This window comes from Phyllostomus hastatus, unplaced genomic scaffold (assembly GCF_019186645.2).
Source record: "Phyllostomus hastatus isolate PE091 unplaced genomic scaffold, TTU_PhHast_1.1 phas_scaffold_1674, whole genome shotgun sequence".
Lineage (NCBI taxonomy): Eukaryota > Metazoa > Chordata > Mammalia > Chiroptera > Phyllostomidae > Phyllostomus > Phyllostomus hastatus.
The window spans coordinates 24569122-24589483 of NW_025334011.1; the positions used below are offsets into that span (position 1 = coordinate 24569122).

At 43.9% G+C, this 20362-nt stretch overlaps 1 protein-coding gene across 2 annotated transcripts in view; it reads right to left on the reverse strand.

Moving 5' to 3' along the window:
* Positions 1–14231: 14231 nt before the first annotated feature.
* The window catches only part of UPF2 (UPF2 regulator of nonsense mediated mRNA decay), a 113217-nt gene continuing 107086 nt past the window's right edge, over positions 14232–20362 (reverse strand). For both annotated transcript variants that reach the window (XM_045857974.1, XM_045857973.1), the window contains exon 22: positions 14232–15533. In XM_045857974.1, coding sequence (XP_045713930.1) covers positions 15524–15533 — 10 coding nt within the window. In that variant the 3' untranslated portion in view covers positions 14232–15523. The remainder of the gene's footprint in view (positions 15534–20362) is intronic.

The following is a 20362-nucleotide window of genomic DNA, read 5'->3' on the forward strand; positions in this document are numbered from 1 at the left end:
TAGGAGGACATGTCAGAAGTTATAAAGTCCATTCCCTGCCCCTTTCCCAAGCTTTCTGCCGTTTCCAGAAACCCCATAATTACCATGGGCCACGCAGTGACTCACACCTTTTTCAAACAGGAAGTCTTCTTGAGGTCTCTGCTAAATCCTCCAGGTTTCGGGGTGGCCTGTTCCTCTCTGCCCTCGTCACTCACATAGAGTCACTGAAAGGCACGCCCATGGCAGGCCTCCCCACGTACAGTCATAACAGCTGGAAGATGCTGTCCTTTCCTCCATGTGTCCAGGTGATGCTAGGCCTGACTTCCAATTCTGGCTGTGCCGCTACCAGCTGTGTGACCTCAGGCAAACTTCTGAACCTCTCTGATGCTCAGTTTCCTCATCAGCAAAGTGAGAAGGCTGGACTAGAGGGTTCTTAGACCCTGTTATGAAGTGAATTGTATCCTCCCAAATTCATATATTGAAGCCCTAATAACCTCCCAATGAGACTGTATTTGGACAAGAGGTCTTTAAGGAGGTAAGTTAAATGAGGTCATCTGGGTTGGGTTGTAATTCATTGGCTGGGGTCCTTATAAGAAGAGGAAGAGACACCAGATCTCTCTCCTCCTCATCCCCCCACCCTTCCCCACCTAAGCACACACAGAGGAGAAGTCATCTGCAAGCCCAGGGGAGAGGCCTCCCCAGGGCCCAACCCTGCTGCCACCTTAATCCTGGACTTGCAGCCTCCAGAACCGTGAGTACTACTTGTCTGTGAGACTGGACTATGGCAGCCCAGGCAGATAGGCCATTCTCCTCCGGCACCCTGGAGTCGTTTGGATGGCTTAAACCCTGATGAAAAAATCAGCAGCCCTGAGTCCCTCCGGAGATTCTGAGCAGAAGCGCTGTTTCTGACACCATCTATGGCAGCGAGTCTCTGCTTCTGCAGAGTGCGTTCAGGTACAGATCAGCTGGCATCCTCACTGGCCCCTACATACCACCCTAATCTCTACTGACGAAGGCCCCTGGCCCAGAGCCATGAAGAACTGGAGGGCTAGAGGACAAGAGAGGGGGGGAGAGAGAATAGTGTGTGCGTGTGCGCGTGCCCATGTGTGCACGCGCAGAGGGTGGTTCCTGCACGCCTCACCAGTGTTCCCCTCCTGGGTCCCTTTCCTGCCCGCCGCCCCCATCCCCACCTCTAAGTCATCTCTATGATAAGCACTATGGCCATGTCAGTTTGGTGACCTCTTTCCAAACCCTGCTGGTTACATCTTTTGGCCCAAAGCAACTACCAAGACTTTTGGCTAACAGAGGCCCACCCCCCAGTCAGGACCTTCAGTACCATTCTCTGGTCCGCAGCTGGCCCGGCCCTTTCCGTTTTCACTGTCTGCCTGAGTGACTTTGGAATCTGGGCTCTGGAGCTCAGCTGACTGACCTTGCATCAAGACCCTGGCACCTGGTAGCTAGGCAATCTTAGGCAAATTACCCCCTTAAAGTCTTGTTTCCTCATCCTTAAGTAGGGTCCCCCTTCCAAGTTACTGGGAGGGTTCTGTACAATGATGCGTAAAGCGCTTATAGCCTGGTGCCTGGGTACATAAATGTTCCATGATTCCAGTTACCACTATGGCTCCCAAAAGTGAGCATTGTGGTTTTGGCTGGCCACACCTGGCTCTGAGACAATCCTCAGAACCTGGGGATGGGGCCTACCTTGGGTGCTGCCTGAGCTGAGTTGTCCAAACTTCTAGTCAGTTCTATGAGTCAGCGGTACACTGACGCCAGAGCTGGTCCCTGCTGTGTGTGACCAGGAACCTGACTACATCTCTGGAGCCCCCGCCAGCCTCAAACTTCTTTAGCCCGAGACCCCCAGCAGCCCCCACAGGCACTGCACCGCCACCACTGGCTTTTTCCCAGGCAGACCTAACTGTGCTCTTCATCCAAATAACTCCCACTGCTTCAGGAGCCCTTTGCTTACCTCCCTCTTCTGCACACATGGGGTGGTTCATCAATGACACTGGGCTCTGGGATCCCCGAGAGGGGATAGAACTGGGTTCATTTCATCCTTCCCCAGGGTCCGGAGCACAATATGTACCTCACAAATGTTAGTGGATGGTGGACAGATTGCTGGATGGATGCATGGAGGGATGGACGGATTGATTAATAATAAATTACTGTGTCTCTAGCTGCCCCTGCTTTGTCTTTCCTTTGAGAGATTTTCAGGCTAATCTGCCTAAAGTCCGGCTTGGCTCACTTCATGACCCAAATAACTTCAAAGGTTGTGCTCTACCTGCCAAATACAGTTCAAACTCCTCAGTCTGGAATCTGGCCCCTACCTTACTTTTCCAGTTCTTCTCCCCCACTATTCTCCAGCCAAATCACATTAGCTGTTCTCTACACCCTTGCTACTTAGACCTTCCGACCCACAGCATCAGCTTTACCTGGGAGCCTGTCAGAACTCTCAAACCCTGACCCACTGAGTCAGAATCTGCATTTTAGCAAGAACTTAGGTGGCTCATGCCCAATGAGAGTTTGAGAATCACTGCTCTAAGGTGTCCCTAAACTCCTGCCAGTCCTCTGTCAAATCTTGTACAACTTTTAGAGCTCAGTGTACCTGTGCTCTACCACATGTAACCCACCCCATCCCACCTGCCCTGCCCAAGCCCACCTACACACACACACACACACACACACACACACACACGCTGTTTTCTTCCTCAGAACGACCACAGCACTTAGTTTATGTCCTCTTATCCCAGAGCTTACATTGTTCCTGAGGTTTAAGTATTTGAAACTCATCCCTCTGTTGTGTATTACAAAGATCTGGTAGATAAGGACCTTATCAGTCTATTTCATCCCATAGCATGTCTCAGATGCCTTGCACTTAGCCAGCACTGGACAAATACATTAAAAAGGTGAATAGATTATTGGAGGAAGGAACAAATGAAGGTCAGGTTAATAAAGGACAGTCCACAGAGTCCCCAATGGTAGCAGCTGTCCCAGGCCCCCCCACGATAAGAGTTTTACACGCTTGCTCCAGGCTTTCTTCCCTTGAACAGCGGGGAGTTTTTCCATTCTCCCACCCCAACCCGCCTGCATCCTGGAGTGATGGGGAATGAGACAACAGCCTGTGGTGGCACAGGACCCTTTGGAGGCTGCCTGGCTTCTCATCATGGGTACGGTGGGGAGGGGGAGGAGATACAACTTGTTGGAGAAGCACAGCAAAGCCTGCACTGTATCAGCAGTGCGAGTCCCACCTCGTCAGGGGTCAGTCCAGTGCTGGAATGTCAGGACAATCTCAGACTTCCTGACCTCATGCTGCTCCCAACTCATCTCCTCAGAAAGCCTTTCTGGATGCCCTCACCCAACCATCCCTTTCTCAGGCCCCTCACACTTGGTACTTGGTTTTCTCTGTATATATATTGCATGATGAAAAACAGAATGCTTTCTCCCAAGGTCAGCAACAAGGCAAGAATGTCCACTCCCACCACTCTACTGATTATTGTACTGGCGATTCTATACAGTGCAGTCAGGTAAGAAACAGAAATTCAAGAGCCCTGACTGGTGTGGCTCATTTGGCTGGGCATCATCCTATAAAGCAAATTCAATTCCTGGTCAGGGCACATGCCTGGGTTTCGGATTTGGTCCCCGTTGGAGGTGCGTGCAACAGGCAACTGATCGATGTTTCTCTTTCACATGGATGTTTCTCTACCCCCTTTCTCCCTCTCTTTCCTGCTCTCTAAAAGTAAATAAATAAATCTTGAAAAAAAGAAAAGGAAATTCAAGGCATCTAGATTGGAAAACAAGAAATAAAATTGTATTTACAGATGACATTATCCTGTATGATGAAAATCCTAAGGAATTCACACACAAAAAAAACTAGTAGAACTAATGAAAGGGCTGAGTAATGTCAATGTAAAAGAAAACCAACTGCATTTCTAGATATTAGCAATGAATAGTCTAAAAACAAAATTTAACAAATAATTTCATTCACAATAGCTCAAAAATAATAACGAAATTCCTATCAAAATCCCAGCAAAATATAATAGACATAGATAAGCTTATTCTAAAATTTATATAAAAAGACAAAGGAACTAGATTAACTACAACAATCTTGACAAAAAAGAATAAAGTGAGAGGAACCACTGCCCAATACCAAGGCTTACCATAGAGCTACAGCGATCAGCACAGTGTGGTGTTAGTAGAGGGACAGACACAGAGATCAGTGGGATGGAACAGAGAACCAAGAAACAGACGCACACAGTATGTTCTGTGGTTTTCTTAAAAAAGGGGCAAAACAGAAAATGACAGCCTCTCCAACACATGGCACTGGAGCCACTGAACTTCCACAGGAAACAAACAAGCAAGCCCTCCACCTACATCTCATATCTTAACACCAGAATTAACTCAAAATGGATCACAGACTTAAATGTAAAATGTAACATGGTAAAACCTTTAGGAAAGAAGGATGCTGAAAATCTTTGAGCTCCAGGGCTGGATGGAAAGTACAATTCTTGAATATGCTATCAAAGGAATAATTTATTCTTAAAATAGATACATTGAAGTTCATAAAAATTAAAAACCTTTGATGAGCAAAAGACCTTGTTAAGAAGTTAAAAGAGAAACTAAAAACTGGAAAAAATATTTGAAAATCATTTATCTGACTTGCATCCAGAAATCTACAAAAAGAATCCTCAAAATTTAAAAACACAAATGTAAGCCTGCTTCTAATCCAACAAAAAAGGCACAAGACATGAGTAGACATTTCACCAAAGAGGAGATGTGATTTGCAAATAAACACATGGAAAAGATGTTTAATATCACTAGCCATTAGGGAAATGTAAATTAGAACTATAAGGAGATGCACATCTATTATAGTAGCTAAAATAAACAACAGTAATAAGACCAAATGCTGGCAATAATGTGGAGAAGCGGGCTCTCTCATACACTGCTGGTGGGGCTGGAAAATGGTGCAGCTGTGTCCTGTGAAACTAACATCCACTTACCACATGATCCAGCAGTGGCACTTGGGCATTGGCTGGTCCCAGAGAAATGAAACCTTACATTCACACGAAAACCTGTACATACAGTAAACTTAAAAAGTTAAAATGATAAATTTTATGTATCTTTTACTACAATTTAAAAATGGTACAGAAACATTCATAGCAGTCTTATTCAGAATAGCCCAAAGCCTGGAACCATCTACATGCCGTTCAGTGGGTCAGTGGTTAAAGAAACTGGTACATCCATACAATGGGTTACTACTCAGCAATCAAGAGAAAAAAGCTACTGACACATGTACCAACTCTGATGGATTTCAAGGGCATCACAGATCCATACTGCATGATTCCACTTATATAAGATGCTTGAAATGACAAGACTATAGAGATGAAGCCAGATGAGCAGTTTCTAGGTGTGACAGTTAATTTTATGTGTCAACTGGACTTGGTTAAGCATTGCCCAGATCACTGGTACATGTTATTTCTGGATATATCTGTGAGGAAGTTTCTAAAAGAGATGTGCACTTGAATTGATAGACTGAGTAAAGAAGATCGCCCTTCCCAATGTGGGCATCATCTGATTCATTGAGGGGCTGAATAGATCCAAATGGTGGAGAAATGGCAAATCTGTTCTCTTTGTTTGACCTGCAACACTCATTTTCTCCTGTCCTCAGACATGGTGCTCCTAGTTCTAGGGCCTTCAGATTCAGGCTGAAGTATACTTTGCTTTCCTACATCTCCAATTTGCAGAAGGCAGATTGTGGGGCTTCTTGGCCTCCATTTGTTGTATAAATCAATTCCTATATTAAATCTCCTCACATACACACACACACACATATTGTATTGGTTCTGTTTCTCTGGGAACTCTATCAGGTGACAAAAGGCAGCACATCAGAGCTCCTCTGTGGCAATGGAACAGTTCTGCATCTTGATCATCACGGGGTTACATGATTCTGTATGTGGGATCACCTTGCGTAGACACACACACACACACACACACACACACAAATGCTTATGTAAAAACTAGTGGAAACTGAATATGGTCTATAGTGCAGTTATCGAAGGAGACATTGAATCAATGTCCATTTCCTATATCTGCTATTGTATTATAGTCATATAAGATAGCACCACTGGCAGAGAAGGTTGAAGGGTTTGCGTGACTCTGCACCATTTTTGCAACATCTGATGAGTCTGTAATTATTTCCAGATAAAACATTCTTTAAAATAAAACAAAATTAGGGATTTGGGTACTTATTTTAGATCTCTTCCTCCAGTAACACAAGGGTGCCACCTAACTCATGCATTTTGTACCTCCATCTTTGGTTTCGCGTTGCAGACAGCAGGAGCTGGGAACCCTGGGAGCCCAGATGGAAACACTGGGTGACTACGGAAGGGGCGGGGCGAGAACACCAACGCCACGCAGAGCTGGCACCAGGGATGTAAACATTCTTCGGCCAGCCATCGACCTCTCCCACCCTCTCTCTCCCGACAGGTTCTGAGGGACCGACCAGAAGCCTCTCCCACCGGGGTCGTGTTAGCCGATGGCACCTTCCCCTGGTCCCCTCTGCAGTGGGCAGTGGAATGGAGGGGAAGAGAGTGGACAAAGGCCCGAGCTAGTGAGGTCTCCTGGGTGCTGACTCTTTAGGAAGTCAGGGCGGGTGCTCAGTGTAGGCCTGGGCCCCTGGGAGGCAGGAAGCAGCTGGAAAGGGAGGCTTCCAGCCTGATCCAGGGGAGCCAGGATCACGGGCACCTTCAGCCTGGGCTGCCTCGGTTATGTCTCCTTAGTCTCTCAGAAACAATGCAAAGCACACAAACAAAAGTCAAAGGGAAAGAGAGAGAGAGAGAGAGAGAGAGAGGGAGGGGGAGAGAGGGAGGGAGAGGGAGAGAGGGTGGAGAGAGGGGGAGAGAGAGGGAGAGAGGGAGGGAGAGGGAGGGAGAGAGAGAGAGAGAGAGAGAGGGAGAGAGAGAGGGAGGGAGGGGGAGAGAGAGAGAGGGACAGAGAGGGAGGGAGAGGGAGGGAGGGGGAGGGAGGGAGAGAGAGAGAGAGATAGATAGATAGATCAGTTGACAGTCAGCCCCTTTCTCCCCCGTGATGAGAAGCACCAGCAGAGAGCATCACCCTTACTCTTCAGCCCAGGGACGGCCCAGGCTGGAGAGTTCCAGGATGACAGGCAGGGCCTGAGCTTTAAAGGTTTCCGGTTGAATAGTTCTACAAAAGCACCCCCACCCCCTGTCCTGTGCCTCCATTCCCTTTCCCTGGGCAATGTCATCTCAGACCTGTCAAGACCTTTGCCTGGCCATCTGCAGACTACGAAGTCTCCTGAAACCAGGTCCATTTGGCAGTGGCCACTTTTACTGGGAGCTTGTAAAAACATTAGACATGCAGCCAAGCTATGTAAACTGCTCGAAGGGAGGAACGGGGGACCTCCTGGCAGTTCTCCCTCTCAATGAGCGATACCACCTGGGGACTGTTTGTGGGTGCTCCCTCTCAATACCCCATCCACTTAATTGCTCAGGCCAGCAGCCCATCACCAAGTCTCTCAGCTCCCCTTGAGAAATTTATCTTTAATCTGTCTCCTTCTCTCCATCATTATCCCAATAATCTCTTGCCCAGGCCTTTGCCACTCCCTCTTCACTGGTCTCCCCAGTCCTACTTTAGCCCCTTCAATCTCACTCTCCACTCAGCAGCCAATGACCCTTTAAAATCAGATCAAATCAATCATATCACACCCAGAAGAAAATCTGACTTTCTCCCTCTGGCAGACCAACTCCTCTCGGATACGGGCCCTGCCACGCAAAGCTCTTCTACTCCCTTCTTCCACCTCTCACTGCTTTTTCCCTCAGGTCCTCAGACAAGTCACGCTCACCCTTTCCTCTCTTATCTCCTCCTTTGGGACGTGCTTCCGCATCTTTAAGAGTCTGACCGTTACCCTCAGGTCTTGGCTGAGTCACCTGTCTTCCCAAGGAGGACTCTCCCTCCAACCCCAATCTCAAGAGGCCAGGCAGTCACAGCACCTCACCCGGCAGAGCAGTTGGGTTGCAGTCTGGGTCCCAGGAAAGCAGACCCTGAGAAGGAGTTGAGAGCACAGGATGTTCATTAGGGAACACTCAACTACTGCGGAAGAGGGGCAGGAAGGACGGGCAGAGGGGCAAGCTCGCTGTGATGCAGGCTCAACAGCACCCAATAGAGCTCTGCAGTTGGAGTGACCCTTGACTTGGCTCCAGACGTGGATCAAGGACGGCCAGGCCTTTGTACTCCTGCTCTGATGGGTCTTTGCATGTGGGCCTCTCTGGGCTCGCTGCAGCAACGTCTGTGGCTGAGCGCATCCCAGAGGAGCTGAGGGCACGAGGCTGCCCGCCATCACAAGTGCTCCCAGAGCAAGGCCTTCAGAGAAGGCGGTCTGCGCTGCACAGCCCAGTATCCACCACAGCTTATCTCTATTTGATATTTTTTGAAGTTTTATTATTATGTGTTTCTTCTAGAGTGTAAGGTCCATAGAAGAATTTTGCCTTGTGTGCCACTGTGGTCTCAGCTGAACACATCAGTGTTGACTGAATGCTTTCCATTTAATTCTCACAACTACCCGCGAAGATCCATAATTTGATTCTCATGGCACAAACGAGGTAAACGAAGGTTAGGTCAAGAAACGTAACCAGTAAGTGGCAGGGCCAGGATTCCAGTAGGCCCTGTCTAGCTCACAGCCAGCACCCCTCCACCAATGGAATCAGAGCGGGGCAGTGAGGTAGCTGGTTCTGTGTTGACGTGGGAGGGTGCACATTCCATGTGCGGCTTTGAATAAGATTATAAATCACTGGAGGATTTAGGTCATTCCCTACAATCCCTCCTAGTCTCAGTATTTAATCGATGGCCTCTGTGCACACAGAACTCCTAGCAAATGTGGGCTCACTGATGTGAAAACCAACCCCCACAGACCTTTGTGCCACACACACAAGCACGGGTCAAGCTGATTAGACTGAAGAACAATTCTTTCTCATTTCAAAACTGCTTCCCGGTTGGCTCCTTTCACTTCCTGTTCTTTGCCAATGCTCCCCCAAGAAGCCCGGCAAAAATCTATCTCGATCTGAAGATGACTTTGAAGCATTTTCCTGGCCCATTCTGTCTGCTAAGGAAAAGTTGGCAGCCTGTGTGATTTCAAGGATTCCAATCTCTTCCAAAGGGCATCCTGGAATTTTGTTAGTCTGACCCCCATCCGTTAAATATTTCACAAAAACACTCGGGGTGTTTGACCCAATAGCCCATTTTGTTGGGGTCACTGGACTCAAGCTGCCACGATACTTTTGGAGTCATGTGAACTAGAACCACCAAGTATTTCTCCTTAATGTTCAAGTCAACCACAACCCCTGTTATTGGGGAAGACATACAGGAAAATATTCATGAGAAAATAAAAGATTCATGCCTGAATCTAAGTGGCCAGTGATCTTTGGGGAAGAGAGTCATTATTTGTCTATCTGGCAAGGACATGGGACTTGGTCTAGGCCATAGTGGCCTGAAGGGTGGCATTCCTACTGCTGTTCAGGCACATTTTCCTGGGAGCAATAAAGTATAGTTTACTGGAAAGTGTATGATTTTTAGACACTGAGGTTTGCACTTCATATTCAATCTCTCGCACATTTGAAGGGTTTATGAGGTATTCAAAGGCAAAGTCATCACAGAGAAGCTGTGGCAGTGCTACTACTACTACTGATACCACCAGTTAACCTTTATTGAGCACTCACTACACAACAGCCACCATATTAAGACCTTCCTGTCCATCATCCAACGATTCCTCATACAATCCTAATAACTTCCTTGTTTTACACAAGAGAAAACTGAGCTCTAGAGGTAAATAACTACCGAGGGTCATACAGGTGGGACGTACCAGAGCTGGTGCTCAATAAACATCAAATGAACGAGTGACTGGTAGTCAGCCTGGTACTTTCACTGCCCCTCACAACGTAGTAGGCATCTCCTGCCTCTGGGCCTCTACTGGAAAAATGTACCAGAGCGGAGTGCTCCCTAATGGCAAGCATATACAGGCACACACAGCTTTCAGGGGAATACATGAAGCCCACCTGTTCACCTCTTCCATAACAAAGGAAACAGTTCAAGGAACTAGAATGACATTCTCCACCCATCAGTCTAGATGAGAAATTGGCTGCCAGCACTGACCCCAAAGTTGCCATGTCACCATCCAGAGTCAGTGTGAACCGGGGAAATGGCAGACCAGTGGCACCTGTTCCACTTTCCAAATTCCTGAGGCCAGCTGGTCAAACCAGACAAGGAAAATAAGAACTAAGCTCAGGCATAACTTGGGTTAAGTGAGTTAAGTCCTGTTCTGAATATGGCGGGGGCAGGTGGTTCAAAACACGGCCATGCACTTACTGGGAGTTGAGCAGTTACCCCAAGAATTCCCATAGTCTGGAGGGAAGCATTTGTTGAGCACCTCACTGGGGTCCCCCATTCCTAGCCTTGTACTCCTAGGTTTCCCAGAGGCAATGCAATGCCTGAGCTAAATCTTGAGAGGCAAGTAGCATGAGCCAGGCCGTCAAAGACAGAATATTCCCAGTAGAGGAAACAGCAAATGCAAGGTGTAGTAATACTATCATCCAACACATCCTTCCTCTGTGCCCACTCGTTGACACAAACACTTTACATATATCACCACTAATTTCACCGAGTTTGTCACATCTTGTTCCCCCACTAGAAGTCAATTCCATGAGGACAGGTATCTCTAGTGCTGTATCTCTACCACTGTATCTCTAGTGCTTAGATCAGTCCCTGATACAGACTGGAGTCAGTAAATATTTGTCAACAGAACTCTCTCTTCCAATGGCTGCCAAGTATTTATATAATTATTTTGATTTTATTTTTAAATTAAATTCATTGGGGTGACATTGGTTTGATTATATGGGTTTCAAGTGTACACTTCTGAGACATAATCTGTATATTGCATTGTGTGCCCATGAATCCAAAATAAAACTATCCAGTATCATGTAGGAAGCTGAAGAAAGGGTAAAACATGAGTACTTAGACACATACATGTACACTCAACAGAATTTGAAATGCTTTTCCCAATAACTACAAAATTACAACTGCTTCTAAGGAACCAAACATTTGAGTAATAATCCAGCACTTTTCAAAGTTACTCCTCCAAAGATGCATAAATCTATTGAGATAACAGAAAATGGCTGACTTTTTTTGGATTTTCAAAGATAAACACACACACACTAATGCCAAAAATGAGATTTTACTCATAACATAGTAAGGATTTCTAAATTTGTTTTGAATGGACTCCACCTCTATTTTGTTTTCATTCAAAACAAGTCAAGGGAAGAACACCAGACAGAGCCGGGGCAGCTATACCCAGGGGCCAGCCACAGAGTGGAAGTTCTGATGAGAGCTTGTACAGATAAAACATTTGGAATTCTTTAACAATCAAGTTTTAGAATCCAGCCCTGACCGGTGTGGCTCAGTGGTTGGGCGTCATTCCTCACAGCGAAGGTTCACCAGTTCGATTCTCAGGGCACAATGCCTGGGTTGTGGGTTTGGTCCCCAGGCAGGGCGCATGTGAGAAGCAACCCACTGAGGCTTCTCTCCCTCTGTCTCCCTCCCTTCCCTTCTCTCTAAAACTAAATAAACGAAATCTTTAAAAACACAAAACCAAAAACCACTTATAGCTATGTGGAAAAGTCTCACATTTAAAATCTGAGAGACCCTAATTTTGCATAATTGAATAGGAAGTGGCCCTCCCCCAGGTAATCATGAAGGATCCTGGAGAGTAGCCATGATTTCACAGGACCCACTCCCTTGACCACAGATCACTGGTTCAAAGACAGACGCCTGTGCCAAGCAGGACCAGCAGTTCTGTGGGTATGCAGATTTGGCTGTAGAGTCCATGTCATTTCCGTAGCTGCAAGACATAAAACTAGGGGACTTTGGAAGCCAAGTTTACAGTTAGTGTTATACTCATAAACTGAACTGTGTCCCCTCCAAAATTCATAGGTTGAAGCCCCAACCCCTAGGGGCTTTCAAGGAAGTAACTAAGGTTAAATGAGGTCATATGGGTGAGTTCCTAACCCGATAGGACTGGCGTCCTTATAAGAGGAAGAGATACTAGGGATGCACAGAGGAAAGGCCATGTACAGTGAGAAGGCAGCCAAGTGCAAACCAAGGCTTCACCAGAAACTGACACTGCTGGCACCTTGATCTTGGGCTTTCTGCCTCCAAAACTTTGAGAAATAAATGCCTGCTGATTAAGCTGTCCAATCTGAGTTCTGTTATGGCAGCCAGTGCAGACTAAGACAGTGAGGAAGGATAAAGCCGAGGAGCAGAAAGCACACATAAGAGTTCAGACTGCATTTAGTTATTTCTAGAGCCCAACGATATTCTTATCTTGAATTCAAACTTTACGATCCTTACAATAATCTCCTGTGAGTTTAAGCAAATTTAAACTAGGTGTCTTTGGTTTGCAACTGAGTAAACATTAGTTTCTGGATAGTTGAAGTTTATTCCTGAAGGTAATACTGTAAAGCCACTTTGGAAGGGAACCTGAGATATATTGCATCTCTGCCTTTTATAAGAAAATGTTTAAAAAAACACATTAGCTTAGGTTTTCCAGTATGAGTATTATAAAGGTGTTTTAAGACATGGTTGTAATAATTAAGGTATCTGAGGTCTGCCTTTCTTTGCTGTTGGCATCACCACTCTAGACCTACTTCCTTCCTATAATGAAGTTATTTCTGCTAATCACAAAAACATTGATACCACCAATGACTGATCTCACAGCACTGACAGTTCAGCCCCCTGAACTTCTCAGGATGATTCCCAATCTGCAAACTGAGTGTTTCTTCTGATAATAACATTCTGTACGTTCCATGGTCACCACCTCAGAGCCTCCCAGGAGTCTGGGCCATGCTCTCTCCTCTTTGGTGATTTTGTGACTTGCTTATGGTGTTACTTTTCTAGCCTTGCTTCTTGTTCAGCTCTTCCAGCGTCCGTGAGCTATTTGTACCCCTTCCTCTGCCTGGACACCGGGTTTCCCGCGGGTCAAGTTTGTAGGGACTGTATGGAGACTAAGAGCATGCAAGGGCCTGGGTAGCTCTCACCTAGACAGACTCACCTAGACGACAAAAAAAAGGTTTCCAGAGGCCTTTTTAGCTTATTAGTTCCCTGAAGAGGAATCAATGAATCAAAGGGCAAGGTTTGCTGGCTAACATCTCATTTGTTAACACCTGCTTCCTTTGATGGATCACAAGGGGGAAAGAGAGGTCCAAAAAAACCTGAAAAAATTATGAGAATAACAGTATTTTCCAAAAATTAGGAGGCTTTCCTCCTCATTTATTTTTTAAAAATATAAGCAAGCTTCTTGGTTGTTAACACAGAATCTATCTTACATATCACTAATCTTTTGATCACCTTTGTTACAATAATCTAACTGAATAAAGTACTCAAAGTTCCTAAAACACCTTACACCTGTAAGTGACCTTGTTGTTTCTAGACGACACGGGAAATGTGAACGAAGGTGAAGTACAGCTGACTTTCAGATACTCTGTGCCCTGTGCATGATATACAGTATAATTATCCCTGCCCCCTGCAATACTTTAAGACTTAGAAATAACATGAAGTGACAAAGACCGTAAACCATTCTCCCCAATCCAGAGTAGTAAGAAGCAGTATATAGGTCAGCAATGCAGATGATGAGGGTTGGGTAATAAGATTAACACAATTAAGGACTTTTGTAATCTGCTTTTTAAGTTAAAATTCTATTTCTTTTCAAATTCAAATGACTCTCAGCTGAATTTTAGATATTTGGGCAATAGTGATTACAGGCACTCCTTTCGATTGTAAGTCAGCCTTGGAATGAACACCTAGAAAGAAACAGAAAACAATGGTTCTTACAATTCATTTCTGAGTAGCCTGCCTTACAAAAGAAGCTTTTATCACCCCTGTAGCACACATTCTAGTAAAAGCATAAACACTCCTCATGTTAAATGGTGCTTTGCAAACATTTTCCATCTTAACCAGCTTTAAGCCTATTTATTCCACTGGACTCCACAGGCCTTTTGTACTGACCCAAAGGTAAGCGAATAACTCAGGCATCCAGGAAAACAGGGCAAACACAGAATGCAACACTACTAGTGACATGCTAAAGAAACCGTCTCTCGGGCTACTTTATCAAGGACGAAGATGACTTTGGAAGATACTGACTTATCCATTTAATAGGTTCCCAAACCCCAAACCAAATAAAACACAACCACAGCAGATCTAAATTACAACACTTTATTGCAGCATCGGCAAAGGTCAGATTTCTGAAGCTGGTGAAGATCGGGCAGCATTTCCATGTGAAATGTTACAACTTTACAAGTTTTGTTTCTTATTTAATTCTACATGCAGAAACTAAAACATGGTAAAAGAAAAAAATGCAAAAAAGCTAGAAAAAAGATGTAATCAAGTTGTAGCATACAGATGTGCTCTTTAACTAAATTTACTATGCCTACTGAAAAGCAAACGAAAAGACAACTATCCTAATAAATTAACAGATTGCCAGAAACAGACTAAGAACCCTCGCTTCTAATTTAATGAAGGTGGGGGATGGGACGACAAAACGAAACGAAACGAAACAAAACAAAAACAAAAGCAAAAGAAAAGCTCTACTGTTTCCATACTTTGTTTAGAGACAAGCTGTAAACCCATGAAGGTCAACAAAATCTCCTGATCCCCTTCTTGTTGTCCTTCGTCCATTTTCTGTGACATGCTGACTGGCTCATTGTTTTCAATGATACTTACAATGGGCTCGGCACCCCTCTTCTCAGGCTGGTGTGACTCCCCTAAGCCATCTGAATCCATGCTCTTTGTTGTACTCACAGTCTTTCACATTTTTCTTTCACCCTAATAGGCAATTTTATATGACTTACTTTGATGAATAAAATTTTATTTTTCTCCCTCATCCCCTGTTCCTCTTGAAACCAATTCCTAAACAAAAGCCTTCCTGGTGGATTATCTGGTATTTGGATATCTTTCATCATTTTGTTGTCCTGCATGTAAGTTTTTACTAGAAGATTTTACTGCTTGTGCTATACTTTTCTACTGTAGTCCTGGAGCCCCCAAATGTTTTCTTCTTCCAACATGGGATGTTCAATTCAGAGACACTGTAACTCAAATCAACTTTAAAACTCAAGTTCAGTTCCCCCCATACCATTACCATTACAACCATTTCTTCTCCGGCTCAGCCATCTCAACGGATGCTCTTCTGGGTGTAACTGCTCAGTAGTCAAGTTAACCATCTCATTTCTTGACTGCCATTCTCAAGAGAAGATTAACCCTCACGTGATTTCCATGACAAAAGGCCATTTATGCCTTATCTGGAAGCGGCTTGTTCCGGTGTTGGCAGAGGCTGCTGTTTTCGCCTCATGGCCCCAGCCTGTCCCAGGTTCAGATTCGCAACTCTCTAGACCGACATGCTGAGATGTGTCCACTGCTCTCATTCAATTGCTGGAGGACTCCACTATCCACAACATCAGATACAGGACCTAATGAAACGACACGTGCTGCTGGATCAACGTCTCCTAGAAGCACAAACAGGGCCATGTTAAAGAACTGGTACCGAGGACAAACCTCCAGCAAGAAAAGAACCCCTTAAAAACCACCAGTCACTGTTTCCTGATGTCTCCAGATTAATCAGTGCTTTTTAAAGAGCACATGAACTCCTACTGGACTAAGACATGAGGAGCCTGAAAAGGAGCACCAAGAAAAGCAAGTCTGACAGTGATCCGGATATCTTTCTTATGACTGTTTTCTAAGATGCTGAGAATTCAGTTTGTGTTATGGGTGAATTGTATACCCCCAAATTCATGTTGAAGTCTAACTCCTGGTACCTCAGGATATGACCTTCTTTGGAAATCAGGTCACAGTGGATGTAATTAGTTAAGATGAGGCCATATCAGAGTAGGATGGGCCCCTAATCTAGTGTAATTGTGTCCTTAGAAGAAGGGGTGGTTTGGACACAGACACACAGAGGCAGAAGGCCACATTAAGATGAAGGCAGAGATCAGATGTTACTTCCAAAGCCAAGGGACAATATAGATTGCTGGCAAGCCATCGGAAGCCAGGAGAAAGGCATGAAACACAATCTCCCTCACAGTCCTCGGTAGGAACCAACTGTGCAGATACCCTGCCCTTTGACTTCCGGCCTCCAGAACTGTGAGGAAAATAGTCCTGTTGTTTAAGTCACCCAGTTTGTGGTACTTTCTTATGGTACCTCTAGCAAAGTAACAGTTTAGTTTTTACAAGGCAAATACACTTGCAAGAAACTTTCCAAGAAATCAAGAGAAAACAACAGTCTAAAATAGAATACTTTAAATCATTACAATAAATGCTAGGAAAAAAATGTTCATAGTCTTTGGTAAGACACACATATCACTAGTTACACTGTAGGGGGGTTGTTACGAGGGGGGTTGTCACTTGACTGGTTTATAAATAAACAATGATTCTTAGAGATTTAAAAATCTAAGAGCCCCCAAAGTACTTAAAATTTATACCCTGGATTAAATGCTGTTGTAAGAGATACTCTATTTTATAACAAAACAAAACTGCCACTTATTTAACCTTACAGTAAGGACATCAAGAGAAAATTAATTTAAAAATGCACAGTCTCCTTAAACTGAGTTTTAAAAAGTTTGATAGTATAACCCCTTGCTCCTCAGAGTGTGGTCCATAACTTCAGCAGCTTTGACATTTGTTAGAAATGAATCAGAACCGGCAGTTTAATAAAAGTCAAAGTGATTAAATACATATGTCAAAGCTTGAGGAGCACAGGTATAATCCATATGAACTTGCAGCATATAACCCACCTTAGTACTAACACCTGCCAAAGATGCTAAGCTGCAGTTTTTTCAACACTAGCAGAATGGAAAACAACCTGGATAATTATTTACTTAGAGTACTAATGCTATTTTAACTCATTATAAGCAAATGTTTATACTTTGTTAGAGCATTACTGCCCAGTGAGAATGGCTGAAATTTTAACTTCCAGCCCTATTTCAATCCCGATTAAAAAATGAAACAAAAAAACCATAATGCCTCATAAGAAAAACATTAAACTGCTTTGATAACCAGTTTCCAAATAAATTTCCCTTTATCTACCATATAATGTCAACAATATTAATAACTATATATTTTAAAAGCAATAGCCAAATTAAGAATCAAATAGAAGAGAGTTTTTGAGACCTCATTCACAGAATTTTCTTTTCACTCTTTTGTACAGGACTTCCCACTCAGCACATTCTCCTGAAGGTATCTGGTGAACCACTGCTCTACACACACATCTTTCTACTAAGTCTGGCCCCGAGTTAAAAATAGAAGAAAATAAGCAGCAGCCAAACCACCAGGAGACTCCACCCCACCAGTTATGCTCTTTCAAATGACTACATTTATTCACTGGAAAACCAGTTTAAAAAATGGTAAAAAACATTTGGTGCTCAACAGGCTCAAAAACTCACATTTACACGTCTGTTGGTTCCTCTACACTACTATACACAAGTGCACTGGAACAGCACTGGCTTTGAAAATATCACAATAATCTGTAAAAGGTCATTTTCAAGAATGATGGACAAATCAGGATTTTTTTTTTCGAGTTACAATTTTAAGAAAAGATTTAAAACAGAGGTTATTCTCACAAAATCAGAAAACAAGAGGGAGAAGAGCTAGGGAATAGAACACGTGGAAAAAGATTATTAAATGACTACACATAGATTTGTAAAAGGCCCTTTGTCTATTCAACAAATATTTACTGAGCATCTGCTATGTGCCAGGCACCAAGGGCTGTGGAGGAGCTAGAATGGTCTTGCCTCTTCCCTCACTCATCAACTTCATGGGGAACGGAGACAAGCTGGCAGGTCATTAGCAGTGTCTGTGGAAAGACCATGAGCCAGGGCAGCAAATACACAGTGACCTGTGTTAAACTTTAGAATACCCAGGTGAGACCTGCTGGAGGAGCAGGAATTATCCTGAGGAAAAGCACGAGGGTTCCAAACAGAGGGAGGCAAAAAGATAATAAAAAGAACTAAAAGGCCAGCTTAGTTGGGAGTATGGGAAAAAATAGCAAGAAATAAGGCCAATGAGGTAAGTACATCTTCAACATGTTACCCACGTTGAGGAGTTTGGCCTTTATCCTACATGTCATGAGGACCCACTGAAGAGCTCACATTATCAGAGAGCAGATTTCATTTTAGAAACAAGCACTGTGTGTAGAGCAGATAAGGAAACAGAAGGGCTTCAAACTGAAGACTGAGAAGTAGGTCAAGAGGCTGCTGGCAAGAATGCAAGAGAGGTGATGGTAGCTGGATCCATGATCCCACAGTAGAGGTGGAATAAAATGGGGAAGTATGACAGCCATTCAGCAGTAGAATATAGAGAATTTGTTAATTAACTAGACATGGAAATTGAGGGAGACAGGAATCTAAACTAAAAAATCTCCATTTCCAGTCTGGACAACTGAGTGGGCAGTGTTTCCATTCACTAAGCCAGAGAACAGGGGAGGAGGGTGGCTTGGGGGCGAAGACACACTGAGGTTTAAGTTCCTCTGAGACGTCTAGTGGCTGTTTAGAAGATGGCTGGGTATACACTAGAAACTAAGACATGAGCATCTCCAGGCAGAGGCAAGTCCAGAAACGAGACAGGAGTAGGAGAAGTTAGGGAAGGAAGAGAAAGACCAGAAGTCAGCAGAGCCAAGTTAGGGAAGACAGTGCCAAGGAGAAAAGGAGGGTCCACATGCTAAGTCCTCTGAAAGCTGAAGAGACTCCTGAATGAAGCATTAAGAGGCAGCCTGGTGGCTCAGGAAAGGCAGTTTCGGTGGAATGGCAGGGAAGGTCAGCAGACTAGTTAGCCACACGGGGTGGGGCGGGGGGGGGGGGTGATTTCAGAAAGAATGTGGCCAATTCTTGCCAGTTTGTCTAACTGGGGCAGCAGGGCTGGAGGGAGAAAGGAAAACATTAACAAAGAATTTTGAAAAATGACTGAAAACTGGCAGCAAACTAAGGTGAACCTTTGTGTTCATGTACACATCCATTATAGCATATAAGTTTACACATCTATTTCTGCATATTTTTGTTCCCTATTGCCTAAGCAATACTTGGTACTTAACAGACTCTCAAATTATTTTTTAAAAGAAATATATGACTAGGGCAGAACTAGCTCTTCCAAGTTACCTGTACTTGTTTTCCCCAATGGGCTACAAAATTGTTTTTTCCTACTTTTCAATTTTCCATAGTACAGGACTGAACCCACCATGGTAGGTGCTGGAGGCATGTAAGCTGAGAGGAGAAAATCCTACTGCAGATATCAGTTAATGTATCAAATATCATACCCTCTGGATTCTGTAAAGCCACTCAGTACTTAGAAATAGGAAAAGATGCTAATCTGCAGTATCTGGCTCTGGAAGGAATGAGACCTTAATAGAAATAATGTTGTTCAGAGATGTTAAGCTGCAATAAGGACAGGTAAACTTGATAGAAAACACCAAGATAAAAATATTCTAACACTTCTGTCTTCCAATCACAGGAAAAAAAGAAGAAACAGATATAATCAAGAACACTATGGTATATATTTAAAGCCACTCTAAAAAAACATAAAAGCAGGAAACTATTATTGTCACGGCCTGTTAACCTAGCTAGCGGCTTCTACATTTTGGCAGCAATAAAATGTTTTATTAAAGGACTTTAATAAAATTTGGATAATTAACTATAACAATATCCTTATTATGCCTAATTAGAGGGATTTGTATATCCTTCCTTCCTCCCTTCCTTGCCATTTCTGACTTTGATTTCTAAATACATTACCCTTAACAGATGTTAAAAAACTGATTCCTAAATTGTCATGACAAACCTATTTTCTAAATTTGACTCAAGTTGTATGAGCATATAGTTAAAAAAAACATTATCACACAAATATATTCAGTGAGTGAAAGACATGGGCTCTAACATCTGTATTTTCCCTAATGCTACTCTCCTCAACAATGAACTACACCTGCTACTATTCTCAGCACACTCCCTTCTACACCTGCTCGCCTGCCCCCAACGACAAGGTGACATCTCAGAGCTATTGCATATCCTCAGCCTAAACACCAATACCTGAAGGGAGATCAATAAGAGGAGCAAAGCCAGTATCACTTTTGATCATACCTCACCACAAGACAGAAAAGTGAGTTGATGATGAGTCTTTAAATCTGGTCCTAGAAAAACTTTAAGTAATTTCGTTCTTTAAAAACAGATGGATGAGGCCTTGTGAGGGTACATGTTCTATGTGAAATTACTTATAGAATTTTAATACTTTTCACATTAAGCAATTCAAGTTCAAGTAGAAATGGCATAAATCCCAGCAGGACATTTTCATAATTTAA